The sequence below is a fragment of the Lissotriton vulgaris genome, chromosome 7 (assembly GCF_964263255.1).
Source record: "Lissotriton vulgaris chromosome 7, aLisVul1.2, whole genome shotgun sequence".
Lineage (NCBI taxonomy): Eukaryota > Metazoa > Chordata > Amphibia > Caudata > Salamandridae > Lissotriton > Lissotriton vulgaris.
Genome location: NC_141695.1, coordinates 1,677,689,419 through 1,677,710,061, shown reverse-complemented (window position 1 = coordinate 1,677,710,061; position 20,643 = coordinate 1,677,689,419). Strand labels below are relative to the sequence as shown.

The 20,643-nt window shown below is 46.7% G+C and overlaps 1 protein-coding gene across 2 annotated transcripts in view; it reads left to right on the top strand.

Moving 5' to 3' along the window:
- Positions 1–20,643, top strand: part of GMEB2 (glucocorticoid modulatory element binding protein 2) — a 161,342-nt gene that overhangs the window by 96,202 nt on the left and 44,497 nt on the right. For both annotated transcript variants that reach the window (XM_086932744.1, XM_086932743.1), the window contains exon 7: positions 19,193–19,267. In XM_086932744.1, coding sequence (XP_086788870.1) covers positions 19,193–19,267 — 75 coding nt within the window. The remainder of the gene's footprint in view (positions 1–19,192; positions 19,268–20,643) is intronic.

The window sequence follows — 20,643 nt, the reverse complement described above, 5'->3', positions numbered from 1 at the left end:
CTCATCACTTCGTATAGATATTCCCACTCAAGGCTATCGAAGGCTTTCTCGATATCTATGGAGAGCACGAAAGGAGTAGACCCCTCCGGCAACCGAGCTCCCAGCAGCCTGGTCAGCCTACGGATATTGTGGGTGGTGTTCCGCGTTGGGATGAAGCCGCACTGATCTTTATGGATCAAGCCCGTCATGTGAGTCAACAATCTATTCGCCAGGATTTTGCTCAGTATCTTGTAATCCGTCGTGAGCATGGATAATGGACGGTAAGATGAGAGGGCGTCACTCGCTCTACCCGGTTTCAACAACGGGATCATAAGAGCCTCACACATTGACCGCGGGAGTCTACCTCGCGACCGTGCCTCGTTGTAAACCAGTTGCAGTTGCGGGGCCAAGTACTCTAAATATTTGCTATAGAACTCGATCGGTAGACCGTCTAGCCCTGGGGTTTTGTTCCTGGCCATCTGTTTCACTGCACACCCTATCTCTCCGATCGTTATAGGCCGACCCAGCTCCTCTGCCTCCGATTGCTCTAGCTGTGGTAGCTGCAACCCTCCAAGGAAGGTGTCCAATTCCTCCGCCCCTCCCGTCAGCCCGCTCTCATACAGACCCTCATAATACACTCTGAACCTATCCAGGATCCCGGCTTGGGTGTGGCAAAGCCCGCCCCCCTCCTCCTGAACAGACATGATTGGAGCACCCGTCCTGATCGGATTGGCAAGCCACGCCAGCATCGTCCCCGCCTTATCGCCCTCCGCATTCGCTCTCGTCAGATAGACCTTGTGGTCGAAACTACGCAGCCGTTCTAGCTCCACCGCCATTGCTTCTCTGGCGTCACTAACCCCCTCTTGGAGCTCAGGATGGTTCGGGCTCTCTCTCTCCCTCTCCCTCAACCGCCGCTCCGCTCTATCAAGGTCATCTAACAAAGTCTTACGAGCACCTGCAAAGCTCCCAATACAGTGACCCCTGACCACCACCTTAAACGCATCCCACTCCACAGCCCTAGTGGAGGCGGAGCCACTGTTCTCTTCAAAGTAGCGTGTCACTCGCTCCCCCAAGGCCTCCCTAAAAAGCAGATCATCCAGGGTATCAGGTCGTAACCGCCATGTTGGGACACAATTGATTTCCACCATCCAGTTCAGGGACAACAGAAGAGGGTTGTGGTCCGACAACGTGCGGGCCAAATACTCCGCGCTTCCCACTGCTGAAAGCACATGCGAAGAGCACAGAAACACATCCAACCTAACATGAAGGTCATGTAAAGTAGAATGGAAGGAGTAATCTCTCGTGGTAGGGTGTAGTGTCCTCCAGGCATCTCCCAGGTCCCAACTCTCCTGCCAATCTAATCTTCGTTTCGCTATTCTGTGGATTGGGGAAGAGTGCAATGGGGGATGGGATCTATCCAAAACAGTATCCACCACCGAATTGAAATCCCCTCCCATAACCATCGACCCTGCCAAGTAACTCGCCAGTTTGCCCGAAAGCGCTGTCAGGAAAGCGGGCAAATCTACATTCGGAGCATACACACTACAAAGAGACACTATTCGGCCCCTAAGTCTCCCCTCCACAGCCACAAATCTACCCTCTGGATCCACTACTTTTTTAGTGACCTGGAAGGGAACCCCAGCCCGTATCCAAATCAAGGCCCCCCTCGCAAAGGCCGAATATGTCTTGTTAAATACCTGTCCCCTCCACCTCCGCTGCAGCGCTACTCCCTCCTGCTTGGTGGGGTGCGTCTCTTGAAGGAAAGCTATATGCACTCCCCTACGTTTCAGATACGCATGGACCTTGTGTCTACGCACCATGGTATGGAGACCCCGCACATTCCAGGTTACACATTTCAGAGCCCCCGTATTAGCCATACCTCCCTGCATCTACAGACAGAACAATAACATCCGTCGACCATGCGCTCATGCCAACATAATACTGACCCCCCTCCCTCTCCAAACAAATGAACCCCACATCCCTCCGAACCCAACCTGAGCATCCCCAACTACTCTCGGTTCCCGCCCCCCCCAGGACAGGACCCCCCACAATTGGAAGTGAACCCATCCAAACTGTCACAACTAAATATCCCCCTCAAAGAAAGGCACTAAGACTCGCAGTCTCCACTGCGATGACCGTAAGGGCCAGTAGGGCGCGGACCGCTGCCGAAGGAGTTCGTCAAAACAAAGCAATCCCGCTCATCCCGTCCCATGATCCCCCCCATGAATAACTCACGAAGTCCCATATAGCTGAAAACTGCGCACACGGGCACAGCACCCCAGTGTTTGACCATCAGGCCACTCCTCAAGTCCAGCGTCTCAGGCCTCGACTATCTCCCCAGACGTTTGCGGCGTGACGACGGGGCCCTTGGCCCCTCCGAATTCCGTAAGTTCCGTCTCCGATCCCGTGCCCTGCTCCTCCGAGTCCGTGCCCTTCCCGGACTGGCTCCTCGCCGTACCAGAGAGGTCCACCACCGCCTGTAGGGCAGCCTTCCTCTCTGCCTCCGTCTGTGACACCGATGGTTTCCCAGTCCTCCGCCGATTTTTGCGAATACGTTGCGACTTCCTGATCGGCTGTTTCTCTCGAGCCTCCTCCGCCCTGACTCTAGCCCCGTCCGTACCAGCCTTGTACGTGTCCCACCAGGCCCAAGCGTCCGCCGAGGTGGTAAAGAAAAGCGACTTGTCGTCCACAATTACTCTCATCTTCGCTGGAAAGAGAAGGGAGTATTTGATGCCCTCCCCACGGAGCTCACGCTTGAGTGACAGGAAATTGGCCCTGAGTCTCTGGGTCTCAAAAGTGTAATCCGGGAACAGGGTGACTTTGTTATTGTCAACTTGGAAGGGTCCTGCTTCCCTCGCCCTCTGTAGTAGCCAGTCTCGATCTCTGTAGTGAAGCACCTTAATCACCACCGGGCGAGGCGGCAGGCCCGGGGCCGGTGGTCGGGCCGGAACCCTATGGGCCCGTTCCAAGGAAAAGAAAGGAGATAGTCCTTCTGGCGCAACTTCGGTGCGTAGCCAATTATCGAGGTAGCCCACCATGTCATCGCCCTCAATTTTTTCTGGAAGGCCCACCAGGCGAACGTTGTTGCGCCTACTCCTATTTTCCGCATCCTCAGCCCTCCTCTCCAGCACTTTCAACCTGTCCAGAGCATCCGCCATCTGAGCCTTCACCGCCGTGTGATCCGGGGCCAATTCTTGAATAGATATCTCCATATTCTTGACTCTGTCCTTAAGCTTGTCATGATCCGCTTTCAGGAGGCCTAGGCCCGTCGCCACCTGGGCAATGTCCTTCTGCAGGGCGTCTTTTGTGGTCGTGATGGCCTCTAGTATACGGTCCTGCATGCGTTGGAGAGCAGGGTGGTCACTGTCCGCTCCATCCGGCATTTCCGAATCAGCCGCTCCGTCCCCCTTCCCTTTTAGCTTCACCATCCCGGCTGCGGCTGGCACTGGCTCCTAGGATCCCTATGAATCGCAGTCGTCCGCACTGCAGGACCTCGCCACTGGACAGCCCCCTTAACGATAGGAACAGGGATCTGAGACACCCGCAAGGCACTGAACACTGCTCTGACCTCACCCGTGGGGCCAATTCCCGGAAGTCCACTGCTACAACGGGGTCTCGAGGTGCCAATCTATGTGCGGGGAGTCGGGTCGTCGTCACAAAGCCGCCGCCATTTTGGGGCCTCCCCGGACAATCTGCTTGTGTTCCCGTGTCCCCGTCAACTCGCCACCAGAGCGAGGAAAGGCCACCCGTACTTGCTTACAGGGTTGAGAGAGGCCCTCCGGTCCGGTAATCACCGCTAGTACTGGATCAACAGTAGAACCGGGCCTCAAGCCACCTCCGCCGATTGCGACAGTCGTCCAGGCCTCAGGGTGCCATCTTAGATCAATGTCTATCACACCCGATGCCTTTGCTAGAGGTCGATTTTCAGGAGGAGGAACAGCTCCAGGTCGCCCACTCTGAACGCCGCTGCCTCCGTGGTGCCTTTAAATCACGGATTTTTCAATTTTCGCTGGAATTCGCGTGGATAATCAGGATGATATCTGGGATCGGGCGCGGAGCTCCGGGCTCGCGCAGCCTACCTCCTCGGCATCCAAGCCACGCCCCCCTTGATAACTCGCCTTCATGCAGCAAACTTTGCCAAACTCAGCTGGGGCGACCAAAGACCGCTTACTGATTCAATAGACGTCAGTAGGGGCATCCGCCAAGGTTGTGTCTTGGACCCTCTCACTCTACTCTCTTTACATAAACAATGTTGTGCAATATCTGCAGCGGGACCCCACCGACGCGCCAATGCTGGATGGAGAAAAGGTCGTAACGCTGATGTTTGCGTATGACACCCTGCTGGTGTCAAAAACACCTGGGGCTCTACAGAAATTGCTCATACGATTTAATACTTTCTGCAACATTTGTGGTCTGGAAATCAATACCTCTAAAACTAAATTTTCGACAATTAACCCCCATAAGTCATATAAGGGCATACCAGCTCTGGGCCCATTGGAGAGAGTTAACACCTTCGGTTATCTGGGAATCACTGTAGCTGATGCTATGTGTTGGAAGCCCCAAGTAGCTAAATCTATCTTGAGGCTCTCTAAAATAGCTGGGGCGCTGAGCAAAGAACAAGGATCTTCCCATTGTAAACCAGTGGCGGGGTCTCTCCAGATTTATGAATCCAAAACGATGAGTGCAGCCTTTTATGGTGCAGAGCTGTGGGGTTTTCAAAGGTTCGACAACCTTGTCAGAGTTGAGAACAAATTCCTGAGGAGTATAGTCCAGCTTTCCCAGAGTACACCACTCCATCCCCTAAGGGTTGAATTGGGGAAGAAAAAGATTACTAATAAGGCTATGCTACACCTACTGCTGTTTTGGCCGAGGATTTGTTCCACCCTAGAGCTATCTCCCTATGCTAAGGCCCTAGATTAAGTTATCTCAATAGATAAGCAGAATAAGTTAGGGTGATTAAGGAACATCAAACTTCTATTAGCCAATATAGGGCTAGAGGATCTGTGGGCAAAAAGGGATCCAGCCTCATTCCCAAGCAAAGACCAAATAAAATTGAAGTATTAGGGCTGGGTCGCCCAGACAGCAACAACTAAGTCAAACGAAGGTCGGCTCAGTTTAGAATTTACAGATTTGAAATTCATCTCCCTCTTAGAACCTTATCTAGATACTATCCAGATCCCTTTGGATAGGAAACTATATATGCAGTTCAGGTTTGATGCTCTTCCCCTAAGTACACTTACTAGTTCATGGAGTAGTTCCACAGCGACACCACAGTCGCTCCCTCTCAGCACTACTACACTAGAATCACCTTCACATGCATTATTTGCCTGCCCGCTTATGTTCGACCCAGAGCACAGTAGCTAAAACCATTATGTAAACAACTGGGGACACGCGACCATACTACTGCTTTATGAATACTTAGATCCAACACTACAGAATTGATAGTTTATGCAGTTGCCAAGTTTTTGGGCTATCTGTGGGACATAAGGAGGAGACTGCTGAACAGAAGAGGAGAATAATTACTATCCATCTTATCTGTCTCTAAACCCATCTAATGCTTCTGCCTTCAGTTTCCTTATGATGAAAATATCTAACGACAAGATGATTTTCAGGCCATGTATTGGACACAGCCTGAAGCCTCTGCCTCTTTGAGGCATAGCCGTATAGACCGAAGCAATCTTGGGGTTGCCCAGTATGTGACTAATATTGCAAGTTTATACCCCCGGGCCTAGTGATGAGAATATGATGTATTACCTATGTTCTTAATTCTTTACATATGGATGAATTGTATCCTTTTAGCATGTTACGTACCCTAGGCTTAATCTTAAACTTTTTAATCAGTAGTGTAGGACTAAATTGCACATGACACTATTATATATTTTTGACAGGTTAATGTTTGCTGCTGCGGATAGTTAGATTATGTTTTTATTGAACGAAAACGATTACGGGTTTTTAATATGTGTTGTTCTTTAAAAAACGCTGTTATGGGGTTTAACCAAAATAAAACCAATGAATTAATGATAACTATATCTTACCACATATTTTGTGTGGGTGTTGAAAAGCAATACAGCAAATACCTTCAGATCATCAAGGGAGAGATCACTATTAGTTCAAGGTTCGATGCCATAAGTGTTTACTCATCTGTGTTTCCAAATTTCAAAGGAAGTAAAGTTCTGAGATCTCAAGCTTTCCCAGATCAGGTATTAGATGTACAGTGTGAACTGATTTTTAGCTCTCATCCCGTTCTATTCTAGTGCTTTTTAGGTCTCGCCTGTCAATGTGCATGCGCATTAAGCTTGCGAGACTATAGGGGCTTAAACAGAGTTTAACTACACTGGCGATTTGATGCTGTGCCCGTGCGCTTTTAGGTCAATGCGCAAGCGCATTGACCTAAAATGCTCGTGCACAGCATCAACTCGCCAGCCATCTGTTCCCCAGCTTGGCGCCTCCGCTCCTGCTCTCTCCTGGCTGCCCCTCCCCTAAATATTCACGTCCGGCAGGCCGTGTCCCGTTTTATTTTATTTACTGTCGGGTCTGCACCTAAACCCACGCAGGATTTTATTTTCATCATATTAAAAGCAAAACCAAATGTTCATGGGAGAAATCGTCAAAGCAATACATTTCACTCGACAAGGTTTCTAGTTGAATCCACACTTCTATTGTGACCTTTGCTCATAAAGAAATGGTGTGGATATTTTGTATGACTTCATTGTTCAGGTGTCAGGACTGCAACCCGTTGTTGCAGACTTCCGAAATGAGTACGAGTAACCGAAACCGTGATGAAATGAGGAATAATCCATTTCCTCCAGTGCAGCCATGACTGTGCTATTGTGTGTTGTGCCACCTACGTTAATCCACATTGCGATGACTCCTGCGGTATGAAGCAGGATTAAACGTGCACTCGAGTAAAGAGCGCAATGCTTTTTAGCTCACATTTATCAAATATAAAACTAAAATCAACCGTTTATTCCTAATCAAAAACTTTACTATAATCAACACTTAAAGACTTACTTAGTTAAATTGACGGCATTTCCACTTATAGCATGTTGATTCAGTAACTTTTTTCCAGCCATCTGTTCCCCAGCTTGGCGCCTCCGCTCCTGCTCTCTCCTGGCTGCTCCTCCCCTAATTATTCACGGCCGGCCGGCCGTACTTTCACTTTCACGGCCGGCAGGCCGTGTCTCGTTTTATTTTATTTACTGTCGGGTCTGCACCTAAACCCACGCAGGAGAGGTGGTATGTCTTCTCTAGTCAGCAGCCTGGTAACCTAGGTACCATTACTTAGGATTTTATTTTCATCATATTAAAAGCAAAACCAAATGTACATGGGAGAAATCGTCAAAGCAATACATTTCACTCGACAAGGTTTCTAGTTGAATCCACACTTCTATTGTGACCATTGCTCATAAAGAAATGGTGTGCATATTTTGTGTGACTTCATTGCTCAGGTGTCAGGACTGCAACCCGTTGTTTGAGACTTCCGAAATGAGTACGAGTAACCGAAACCGCGATGAAATGATGAATAATCCATTTCCTCCAGTGCAGCCATGACTGTGCTATTGTGTGTTGCGCCACCTACGTTAATCCACATTGCAATGACTCATGCGGTATGAAGCAGGATTAAACGTGCATTAGGGTAAAGAGCGTAATGCATTCTAGCTCACATTTATCAAATATAAAACTAAAATCAACCGTTTATTCCTAATCAAAAACTTAACTATAATCAACACTTAAAGACTTACTTAGTTAAATTGACGGCATTTCCACTTATAGCATGTTGATTCAGTAACTTTTTTCAAAGCGCAGCATGCATTAATGGTGCCTACGCGCATGTACTAATTTTTGTAGGTCAGAGTGCTATATAAAAGTTATTGACGCTGTCTTTCAATGTGCAACCAATCTGACCTTTTGTTTCCTTTTTTCATTGCTCATAGATTACGGTACATAGTCACCCTCAACCCCCCTTCACTCTCACAGCCCCTCACCTTCACAACCTCATACCCACACCCTCACCCCCCTCACCCTCACACCCCCTCACCCTCACACCCCCTCACCCTCACCCTCACACCCTCTCAACCTCTCACCCCTTCACCCTCACCCCCCTCACCCTCACGCCCCCTCACGCCCCCTCACCCTAACACCCCCTCACCCTAAGCCCCCCTCACCCTCACCCCCTCACCCCCTCTCATCCTCACACCCCCCCTCATCCTCACACACCATCACACACCCTCACCCTCACACACCCTCACCCTCACACACCCTCGCCCTCACACCCTCTCACCCTCACCCCCCTCACCCTCACACACCCACACACACCCTCACTCACCCTCACACCCCCTCACAACCCTCATACACCCTCATACACCCTCACCCACCCCCACTCTCACTCACCCTCACTCACCCTCACACACCCTCACCATCAAAGCATAATAAAACAAAGCATATATTAACAATACACAGCATAGCATGACAATGTAAAAGCATAGGATAGCAAAACATAGCATAACAAAACAAAGCATAGGATAACAAAACAAAGCATAGAATAGCAAAACAAAACATAGCATAGCAAAACACAACAAAGCATAGCATAACAAAACACAACAAAGCATAGCATAACAAAACACAACAAAACATAGCAGAACGAAACATTGCATAACAACAAAACATAGCATAACATAACAAAACAAAACATAGCGTAGCATAACAAAGCATAGCATAGCAAAACATATAATAGCATAGCAAAGCATAGCATACCAAACACAACAAACCATAGCATAGCATAACAAAACATAACATAGCAAAACAAAGCATAGCATAATAAAACACAACATAGCATAGAAGAGCAAAACATCGCATAACAAAACACAGCATAGCATAGCATAACAAATCAAAAGCATAGGATAGCAAAACATAGCATAGCATACCAAAACAAAACATAGGAAAGCAAAACAAAACATAGCATAGCATAAAGCATCACTCAGCACCACCACAGCATCAATCAGGGGCACCACAACACCACTATGCGCTACCACAGCATCACTGAACACCACTGCATCACTCGTTCGCCATCAAAAGATCACTCAGCGCCCCCACAGCATCAATCTGTGCAACCATTCAACAACTGGTTCAAATATGTTCTCTCAATGTTTCAAGCTTTATTACAAATGTAAGAAAAAGATGTTAATATTTCACTTCTGTTCTTGGATTTTCGTCACAATAAAATACACTGAACATAATCTTAAAAAAAGTTATTTACAAAAGTTTAAGCTATTGCCATTAGAAATTACAATAACTTTTATTTAAGTATTAATTAATTATAAACATTAAAAGACATTGTTATTTGTAATAACAATACATGTAAGTCACGTAAATACAACACATTGCATTACAAATGCTATCGGTGTCAAATTTGCGAAAATTATAACTATTGGCATTGTAAATGACAAAGCTATTAATTTAGCTATTTTCAAAACCAACACAAATAAAAAAAATTGTCATTTACAAGACAAATAGCTCAAACTTTCCTAATGCGAGTCCTATTGCATTTCCAATGCTTGTTTTAAAACTGGCTTTCACTGGCTTCTACTAATAGAAAGATGTTCAGCTAAACTTGTTTGTCCAGGCTTATGTAGCCAGTAACATGAAGGTATAAATCTATGTATGTAATCTTTCTTGCAGGGAGCCTTTACTTAACCAAGAAGAATCTAATTGATGTATACCCCTTAAGATGCTTTCCATTAGTGTATTAACTAGTCCGGAACCATTTCATTCCCCAAGAAAAATGTAATTCATGTACCGCCTTTGGAGGTTTTTCATTGGCAGGTATAGGTAATCAGTGAGAAAATGTCAATGTGGAACACTCTTCCACCACAATGAAAATACACAATCCATTGACATCAAGGTTCAAGCCTAGCACTTTCAGCCCGATTCATGAAGGTAAATTGCGCTCGCAAAGGGCCAGATTCTGAGAATCTGGCCCTTTGCGAGTGTGATTTTTGCATTTGGGATTCATCATCCCAAATGCAAAAATCGCTATTTGTGAAATCGCATATTTGCGAGGAATTGGATTTAAGTAATCTCTATTAGAGATTCCTTAAATGCAATTCATGAACCAATTTTAAATTGCAAATTTGCAATATTTGGTCGCTATTTACCACGAAGTCTGACTTCTTGGTAAATAGCGAAAAAATAGAAAAAAGCACTTTAGTGCATTTTTTCTGTTCCATGTTACACACACACATGTCCAAAGGACATGTGTGTGCGCAACACCTGTGTAAATTTGCATTTCAGGGGTGCTACAGGGTGTCCTTTGGAGACCCCTGGCACCCTTGAAATCGCTATCTTATTTGCGATTAGCTAATTGCTAATCGCAAATAAGGAATACTCCTCATTCATTCCTATGGGCCCCTCACCCCCTAATCTATGGGAGTTATTCCTGATTTGTTCCTATGGGCCTTTAGGCCCATAGGAATGAATGGGGAGTTATTCCTTATTTGCGATTAGCAATTTGCTAATCGCAAATAAGGAATGTGTAGGAATCGCAATTTAATTTGCGATTCCTACATGAATCCCGTTTTGCGAGTCTGAAATAGCGATTCCTTATGAATCGCTATTATAGACTCTCAAAACGGGTCTTTCATGAATCTACCTGTTGGTTCTGTAGAATGGTCTCTTCCTAGCTCTTCCTATTCTTAGGCCTCGTCTTTTCATGATTTCCAGGCCTCTAATGGCTGTGGTAATTAGCACACCTTATACATATCAATATGCATAACTAAAATGAACCCAGAATATTTTATCATAGAAGCCTGACTTCTGAAAATGTGCATTAAAATGTTTCACAAAATGTTATGTTCTTGGTTAAGGGAAACTCCAACAAGTATTTTTTTAATCTAAAACATTCCATACATCAGATATCATTTGAACAAACTCCAAAGTGAAAAAGCTTAGATGCAAATAATGTCTCTGTTGACAAGTGAGTCAAGCTATTTTCTGTTGTAAGAGGAGAGTTTCGACTGACTCCTGAACTAAAGCAGGAAACCAGCCTTCTAGTGTAGGCAACATACCTATAGAAGTGAGCAAATCCACATTCTTAAAGAGCTAACAAAGTGGAGATCAACTTCAGCAACACAGTCACAGATGGAGACTTGGCAGCACAAGCGGGTAAAACATTATAACGTAACAATACCTTGTTAGGTTGAAGACATTAATCTATTATATTACAAGACTTTGACTTTTAATCTGTGCCCCTAAAGAGACAGGAGTGAGGATCCTAAAAGACCCCTCACAAAACATATACAGACTGCCACTGCAAGCTGCCTGTCTTGGTTCAGACAAAAGTGAAAACATGACATGGCACATATCCCTGTGTGCCACGTCTACAAACACTGCATGCGGTATAGGTAAGTCACCCCTACAGCTGGCGTTGTGGCCCTAAGGCAGCGTGCACTATACCACATGTGAGGTCCTATCTGCACGAGCAGATAAGCCCCTGTGCTGGTTCACTGTATTGCTGCCAGCATAAGTGAACAGGGAAGCCAATTTGAGTACATGTGCTGGACTCTGGTAAAAACTAGTTCCCCAGCTACATAAAGGCTTCACTGAAAATAGGCATGTTTAGTATCAAACATCTTGTATCTGATAGAGACATCTTGCCTCAGATTCCTTACCTTGAATTTCCCAGGCGCCAGGCTGGATCCGAAAGACTTGTGCTGAGCAATACCCTTGCGTGCCGGTAGGTGACGTGGGGCAGCTCCGCATGTTGTCGTCGGCATTGTCCGTCCCTGGAAGTGATGTCTACGTTACCTACATAAGCGCCACCTCAGCTAGAGCAGATCCGTGAATAGAGCTATTCTCTGTCACTTTTTTACAGGCTTTTTTTTACGTTTGTCTACTGTTTTTGGATTGTAGGTTTTTCCTCTGTGTCAAAGAAAACTTCTGGATTCAAACCATGTGGCACCTGCCATCGCACTATGTCAGTGACTGATCCACACTTAATTTGTCTCTGCTCCCTGGAGCACGACCACGACTCGAAGTTGTGCTCCGACTGCCGGGCAATGGCTCCGAAGGCTTTGAGGGAGCGGTCCCTAAAGCTGCTTGCAGGCCGGCGTTCGACTCCACACCATTCACCACGGAAGTCTCGTTCCCAGTTGAGAGGAGTCCTAAATTATTGTGTTCCCGCTCGAATTCACAGGTTAGAGGCATAAGAAACACAAGAAGTTGGAGCGTGCTTCAACTTCTCTCCGCCCATAGGCCGACGTGACAAAGGAGTCTCAACGCTAGAGGCCCCCTTCTGCGGAGCAGGCGTCTTGGTCAGGTCCGTGCTTCTGTACCTTTCCAGGAGCTGGAGCGACCCCCACCCAGCTTAAAGAATTCTATGATGCTGTGTGCCTCCTGTTTGGGCAACCTGACGCTCCCGACATGTCTTCTGGCCTCGGAGGCTCAAAGGGGGCTCTATCAAGGTCTGTGCCTGCAACTACTGCCCTGGCACTGATGCTCCCTAATGTATCCGGTGGTGGATGCGGACTGGCGCCGGTCGTGCCCTTTGCAAGATCCCTCCCTGGCACTTGCCCCCATGCTGAAACTTCCAACGCCGCCCCTGCCAGCCCCATTCTTATCCTGATGAGCCTGATTGGCGCCTACAAATGCCGAAGCCTACGACGATGGCACCCTTGGATCCTAGGTCGGTTCCTCAGCCTTATGTTGATGGGCTAGGAATGGAGGGGATCGCTCGACCCTTCACAAGACCAGCTTGAGCATGAAATTGACTCCTATGAGGATTTGGTGAGGCCAATGGACTGGATACCTCCCCAGATTCTGTCCTGCTTTCTCCCAATACCATGGCTATGCAGGAGGGAGCTTCATATGCTATGGTGGTGAGAATGGCAGTCGAGGTCCTGGACCTTCAGCTCCCTTTGGTAGAAGTCAAGATGAATATCTTGACAAAAGTCCTGCAGCCAAGTGTCACCTTCTCCAAACCCCTCCTGCTTTTCAATGAGGCCTTAACTGATGTCCTCTGGGAACCTGGTCCAAGCCCTGTACTGTGGCTCCTCATCAGCCACCCTACTCCCGAGAGCTTTGTGGCCCAAACCTCTACCTCACAAGGCACATTCCCTTCCGCTCCCCAAGACAGGGAATCCAAGAGACTGGATAGCTGGGACAAGAAGATCTTTTTCTTCCGCCAATCTTGCATTTCTGTCAGTGAGCACAGCATGCCTAGTGGGCCGCTATGCCCACTCCTTGTGGGAAACGGTTACACAGGTGCTGCCAAAGGTCCCGGAGGAGACCCGGACCATTCTCTCCCAAGCAGTATCAGACAAGAGAGATGTGGCAACATTCACCATTCATTGTGGGTTTGACACTACAGACTCACTGGGCACAGCAATGTCATCCACTGTGGCTGTTCGACGCCCTGCCTAACTGAGAACTTCTGGCTTTTCTGGGGATGTGCAGGCTTCCCTTATGGACATGCCCTTTGATGGCACCCCTCTTCGGGGACCAGGCAGACATAGCCCTGGAGCGCTTTAAGGACTCACGGGCTACGGCCAAGTCCTTGGACCTCTTTGTGGCCACCCGTTCTCCCATCTGCTTTTTACCCCATTTGTGGACACAGAAGGGGCTTTCAGCCACGCCAGCCATATCCTAGTCACAAGACCGCAAGTTCAGCAAACTCTGAGCGGCGATGGGCGCTGCTCATTTTGGCCCGTGGGTCAGGCAGTCAAAGGTTGAGTCAGTCCACTCCTCCTTCTGCAGCCTCTAGACCTTTCTAGTCCGGGCCTTCAAATTCATGGGCTGCTGGTTGGTGGCAGGATCAGCCGTCACATCCACCACTGCAAAATATCACTTCAGATAAGTTGATTCTTCAGGTAGTCCGAAAGGTCTACTCCCCCACTTTCAAGACTACCCCTCCCCCCGGCAGACGGAGGACCACCTTAACTTGCTTCAGGAGGAAGCCGGAACTCTCTTGGCATCAAGAGGGTTCTGGCCCCAGTAGTAGGCTGTGGTTGCTATTCCCACTACTTTCTGGTCCCGAAAAAGGGCAAGGGCCTTCATCCTACCCTAGATCTGCAAGGCCTCAACTACTTCCTCAAAAAGGATAAGTTCAAAATGCTTAATCAGGCTGAGGTCTTGTTTGCCCTAGACCCCGGAGACTGGATGGTAGTGTTGGGCTTGCAGTAAGCCTATTTTCAAATTTCCGTCCTGCCTGCCCATCGGCGATACTTGCGGTTCACAGTAGGCCATGAGCACTCTCAATTCACAGTTACTTCCCTTTGGCCTTACCAGCTCCCCTTGGGTGTTCACCAATCAGGGGTGACAGTCTTCCACAATCTCGACGACTGGCTGTTGAAGGAGAGCTCCCCTCAGACTCTCCTCTCCCACCTCCAGAATACGGCGAATATCCTGCTTTCGCTGGGGTTCACTATTAACTTGCTAAAGTCACACCCTACTCCCTCTCAGACATGCCCTTTCATCAGAGTTGTTCTGGACACGGTGCAGTTGTGGGCTTATCCTCCTGAACGGGAGTCCAGGATATTCGAGCTATGATACTTATATTTCAGCATCTACCCTGGGTTTAGGTGAGACAGACTCTGAAGCTGCTGGGCCTCATGGCCTCCTGCATCCTTCTAGTGAAGCATGCCAATTGGCATATGCGGGCTCTGCAGTGGGACCTAAAGTTCCAGTGGGCGCAACATCAGCATCTCCAGATCTCAGAGGGCACTGCAAAAAGATCTGCAGTAATAACTGACAGACTACGATTTGGTCAGCGACAGACACCTCTCCCTTACCCAACCAGTACGGACAGTAGTGACAGACACTTCACTCCTGAGATGGGGTGGACATCAGGGAGAGGTAGAGATCATAGGACTCTGGTCTCCGGTGGAATCCAGACTCCACATCAACCTGTTGGAGATCCATGCAATCGGATTGGCATTGAGAGCTTTTCTACCCTCCATCAAGGGAAAGCTGGTGCAGGTGTTCATGGGCAGCACCTTGGCCATGTGATACTGCAACAAACAGGGCGTTGTGAATTTTTGGGCCCTCTGTCAGGAAGCTCTGTGCCTCTGGACATGGCTAAAACGTCCGGGCATTCCCCTAATGGTTCAACACCTGGAAGATTCTCCGAACACCAGGGCAGATGAACTCAGCTGAAGATCCCTAGATCCCTGGAGGAGTCACGAATGACTCCTCCAACCGGAGGTGGTGAAACGTCTCTTTCAGCAGTGGGGAGAGCCTTGGTTAGATCTGCTCGTCACTGCCAAGAATGCACAATGTCAGTAGCTCTGCTTGTTGGAGTTTCCAAGGCGGCTCTCGCTTGGAGAAGCTTTTCGTCTCGAGTGGAGCTTTGGCATTCTGTACTCCTTTCTGCCAATACCACTCCTGCCCAGTGTTTTCATGAAGATTAAGTAATCGCTGGACCCAAGTCATCCATGTGGCTATGGACTGGGCTTGGAAAGTCTAGTATCCCAAGCTTTTGAGCATGTCCATCGATCCTCCAATCAGGCTGACCCTTTGGGAGGATCTTCTGTCACAACATCAGAGGAGGTTTCTTCACCCGAACCAGTCAGTGCTCCGTCTTCTTGCGTGGAAATTGAGTAGCAATGGTTGACGATATATGCCAGCCATTGGAACAAGTGTGTGGCATAGTGTACAGCAATACAGGTTCACCCTTTATCTGCACCCCTTTCCCAAGTTCTTTTGTTTATCTTTACCCTAGCACAGAAGGGCTCTGCCTTGGGCATACTGAAGGGATATTTATCAGCTATCTCCACCTTTCTGCAGCTGCCAGATCAGCCCTCCCTCTTCAAGTCCCCTATTGTAAATCGGTTCCTTAAAGGCCTGCAGCACGTTGCCCCCAGTTCGCTTCGTTATGCCTCAAAGGGACTTTAACTTAGTTGTTACCTTTCTAATGTATGCTCCCTTTGAGTAGTTTCATACCTGCCCTCTGAGGCTTCTCACCATCAAGACAGCCTTTCTGGTGAAAATTACATCTTTCCGGAGGGTCAGTGAACTGCAGGCATTTTCATCTCAGCCTTCGTACATCTCTTTTTTGTCAGACAATTCGGTCCTTCGAACATGAGCATCCTTTTTGCCAAGTTGGTCACCCAGTTCCACGTAGGCAAGTCCATCACCTTTTACGCTCCTCCTCACCTCAGGAAGAGGAGAGACGGTTGTACCCAAACAGCCTTGCCATTCTACCTTGACCGCAGAAAACCATTCGGGGTGAACGATCATCTCTTCGTGGGGTATGGTGGAGCCAAGAAAGGGAAGGCTGTTCCCTGCTCTTAGCAGGAGAGCAGTGCGGGGATTGGGCAGGGAGTCGGTGATGTAGCCCCAGTGTCTGCTGGAACAAGTAACAACCAAGGTGCGAGACAGTAGGTGGCCAGCAGCAGGTAATTATTTTGTATTATTATTATTATTAAACTCCCTCCCCCCTCCCACCCTGGGCTTCCCCTCCCGCTCGTCCCCGACTCACCATTTTTCAATGTGGTGTCCGCCGCTGCCAAACCCCAGAGGGCATGCGTGCTCATTGTACCAGAGCAAAGGCTGCAGTCACTGCGTTGGCATGTGGAGTTCCGGTCCAGGACACTGTCAGGCAGGAACGTGGGACTCACTAAACACGTTCACCAAGCACTGCTGCCTAGGCAGTCATGTCGATCAGGACAGGCACTTTGCCCGTTGGGTCCTGCAGGACTTTCTGGTCTAAATCGAGTACGCAGACCCACCCTCCTCCGGGGAGGTATTGCCTGGGTATCAATTCTAAGGTAAGGAATCTGAAGCTAGAAGTCTCTAGCAGATGAACAAGTTACTTACCTTTGGTAATGCCTTATTTGGTAGAGACTCAGTCTAGCCGGAGTTCCCTTTCGGACCCACCCAACATCCCCGCTCTGCAAACCGATTTTTAGGTACAGGGCTATTCCCTTTTCAGTGCCCTAGTTCCTCACACCCGTGGTCTATGTTCTACGTAGCTCAGCGCTTCTGGCGTGAAAAGTCGCATCAAGAAACTGACATCCACAAACTGGGGTGGTGCCTAAATAGGCACTTCTGGCACGGACGGCAACATGCGGAGCCGAATGACGCCACCAACCAGCGCGCAGAAGTATTGCTCAACAAACATATTTGGATCCAGTTTGACGCCTGAGGTAATTTCAAGGTAAGACATCTGTGGCTATATAGAGTCTCTACCAGATAAGACGTTACAGAAGGTAAATAACCTGTTCTTCCCTTAGTTAGACACTAGGGGCCATATGTATCAACCTATTTTGCATATGCAAATAGTGCAAATCGCTACATTCTGCCGTTTGCGAATGCAAAACCGCCTTTCCTGTATGAAAGGCTTTGGCAGTGCATTTTAGGTAATCACAATTTTTGCGATTATCTAAAACTAGGATTACAAATCGGGAATCGCAATTTGCGATTCTCTAAGCACATGTACCAAGCATTTTCTAAATGCTAATTTTTGCATTTAGGAAATTATATTATCATCGACTCCAAGTTGATGGTAACCATGTGCAATTTTTGAATATGCAAAAAAAAAAATAATTTTTCAAATTGCCATGTAGCGCACACTGGTCCTAGGACACGTGTGCGCTTTGCATGTGCACATTTTTTTCGAGGGTGCTTTAGATGGGTCTTAGGCCCCCGGGCACCCTTGGTTTTGCATTACCTAATATGCGATTACCAATTAGGTAATTGTAAATTAGCTAATGCAAAACCATTCGCACCTATGAGCCTTTAGGGCCACAGGTACAAATGGAGCTGAATTACCTAATAGCGATTAACTATTTACCAAAGCGATTTAACTTTTTACTGAATTGCTATTTGGTAATATTAAGAAATCGCTAAATCTTTAGTGATTCCTTACATATATCGCATTTTGCTACTACTAAATAGCAATTCAGTAAAACAAAATTATACATGTAGCCCTAACTGCTATCTAGCGAATATCAAACATGGTTTTGAAAAAAAAAAGAATACAATTATTTTTCCTGGCCTTGCATCACAAGCTGTAAGGGGATCCGGTCAAGGCAATGGGTGAAACAGTACAGAGATATATTTTGTTCTTTATGTGAAGACCTGTCTAGCAGTCTTCAAGTAAGATGAGGTAGGTTCTGTATGTGTCATACAGCCTCCAAGACCATATGTTGTTTGATCATATATGTAGGCCATATAGGACCCTGTTCGGTGCCTACACAATATTTACTCTGACTGCATTGTGTTACCGGAAGCTGCTTCCGGCAATTATGACAAATATGAAGAAGGGTTCCTATTCGCTAAGCTTTATGGCATAACGTTGACAGTAAATTTTCTGATCTACGCACCTAGAATTGTTGAGTGAACCATTATATGTTCTTTTATGTGGAACGCCCTTTAGATAGTAAAAATAAATTGGAAAAAGATTGGGGAGAGGAGTTGGCCTAACGGCTAGGGCGCTCGACCTCGGACCTGGGGATCTGGGTTCGCGTCTCGGTAACGACGCTAAACATCCTGTGATTCTCGGCAAAACACTTAATCTCCCTGTGCCTAACAAAAATGAATGTGTGTCCTCATGTAACGTAACTGGTGCTCATGTAAAGCGCTCTGATACCCAATTCGGGTCAAGTTCGCGCTATATAAAACTCTGGAACAAAAAAGAAAATCTTAAGTATCTTATACTTTCCTGGCAGCCACACCTCAAGTAGTACCAATGTACCAGAAAATGCTGATGAGGTGACCAAATTTTCATTAAGGAGTTCACCTCAGTGGCAAGAAACATTCTAGAACCTCTTCAGAATCTGCATTAGGTGCTTTTCGATCATCAGAAAAGCCTGTTTAGGCTTCCACTTCCACATTCAGTCCACTTTAGACGCTTCCAAGAATGTTACCTATAATAGCCAACAAGAACACGAGTTGTGTTATTCCCACTGTTCCCGTTTGGGTAGCATGATATTGAAATCCTAGGTATTGAGGAAGACAAAACCATTAGAGGGATCAGCATTGATTCACTTCATGGAGAACTATGTTTACAAGAAGCAATTTTTCAATATTTTATGCCCTGGAACAAGCACGTAGTTGGACCCATACTTGCTTTTCTGATCGGTTTTATTCTAAAATCCATACAGTTCCAAAGTATGACAGTAATCATGATCCTGGGTAGTCAAGAATGTACACCAACTAATTGAACTCAGAGTGAATTTGAAAGAGGCAGCCTTTGTTACCTGTTTTTTTCCTTTCACAGTGAATGGATCACCAGCAACCATCACCATAGAAACAATTGAGGATTCCAATGAGTGGGCGGCAACAGCTATTGCAGGTAAGAACTGCACAGAGCAGAACAGGTGCATTGTTACTGGTGTTGTATACAAATTTGTGTCAGTTGCTTCTCAACTGCACTGTCCACTTTTTCCACCAATAAGGCTTCACTGTCTTAAAGTGTCCTGTTATCTAAAGCGAATGAGAGCAAATTGACCACAATGTGGACAATGAGATATGTCAGTGAATAACACTGAGCTCATATTTGACCTTTCAGTATGATCAAAGTTTTCTTTGCTCAAATGATCGAGAAAGATATCTACTATTAAAAACAAGATAAGTATTTATTTTTTCTCTGTATTATTCCGCTCATAGTATATAATGGAATATGTACCAGTTACCTGTGCAATATTAAATATAAGTGCAGCTTCAAAAACAGTTAACAACAATAAATCTCCACAGATGGCTAAAGTAAGTAAAATTTTTATTGCACAATTAATTAAAATCATTGCAATCTGCACATACAAAAATGATAATTAAAATAGAAAAGTGTATTCAGATCTGTTAAAGGAGACCATAGAATTGATGGGTAAGGTAAAGGGAAGGGAAAGCAGAAAAGCCAAGGGAATGTCACTTAGGGGGGTAAACGTTCAAGTTTGATCAGATGGTAGAGACAAGCAGTTAATTTCTGTGATGAATTTTACAAAGCGAGTCGCCAACTGTGGCGAGTCCCCCCTCATACATGCCTCGAGCGCTTCTTGACATGTCCTGATGCCTAAAAGAAGCCAAATTGGTCTCCGCCAGAATATTCTTTGCGCCCGAAGGCAATGGCAGATGCACAAAATGTGGGTTAAGCTTTCCTCTCCCTGGTTACAAAAACGGCACTGAGAAGAGGCTTCTTTCTTATATCCATGGCCAAACTTATATGCCTTCAACGGAATTAAGCCAAATCGAAATCTCATCAATTGGTGTTTGATATACGGCTTCATTGCTGATGCGAGATAAGATGGGAGACTTTTCGAGGCATATAGTTTGGCAGCCCAAGTGCCATGAAAAAGCTGAAGAACCTGTTGCGTGTCTGATTGATTTGATAGGATTTTAGCTTGCTTGGTTACAAGCTTCGATTTCGTTTCATTGGACAAGGAAGAGGACCATATATCCCCCGCTTCGAGGGATTTAAGGCAGAATGTCCGGTATTTATTCCATGATGTAGTTGGGTTGTTAAGCAGGAGCCATATGCAGCTATTCAACGTATGGGGGTTAGCTTGTTTCGCTTTCAGACAGTATGAGACGTATCTTGCACCCATAATCCAGCGCATAGAGGATAAGGAAAATTCTTTCCGAATTTGGGCATGGGAAGTCGAATTTGGCAGTCGAAAGACCCGGCGATAGCATGATGATTGTACTCTATCTAGCCAGTTGTTCATTTTGTCTTTA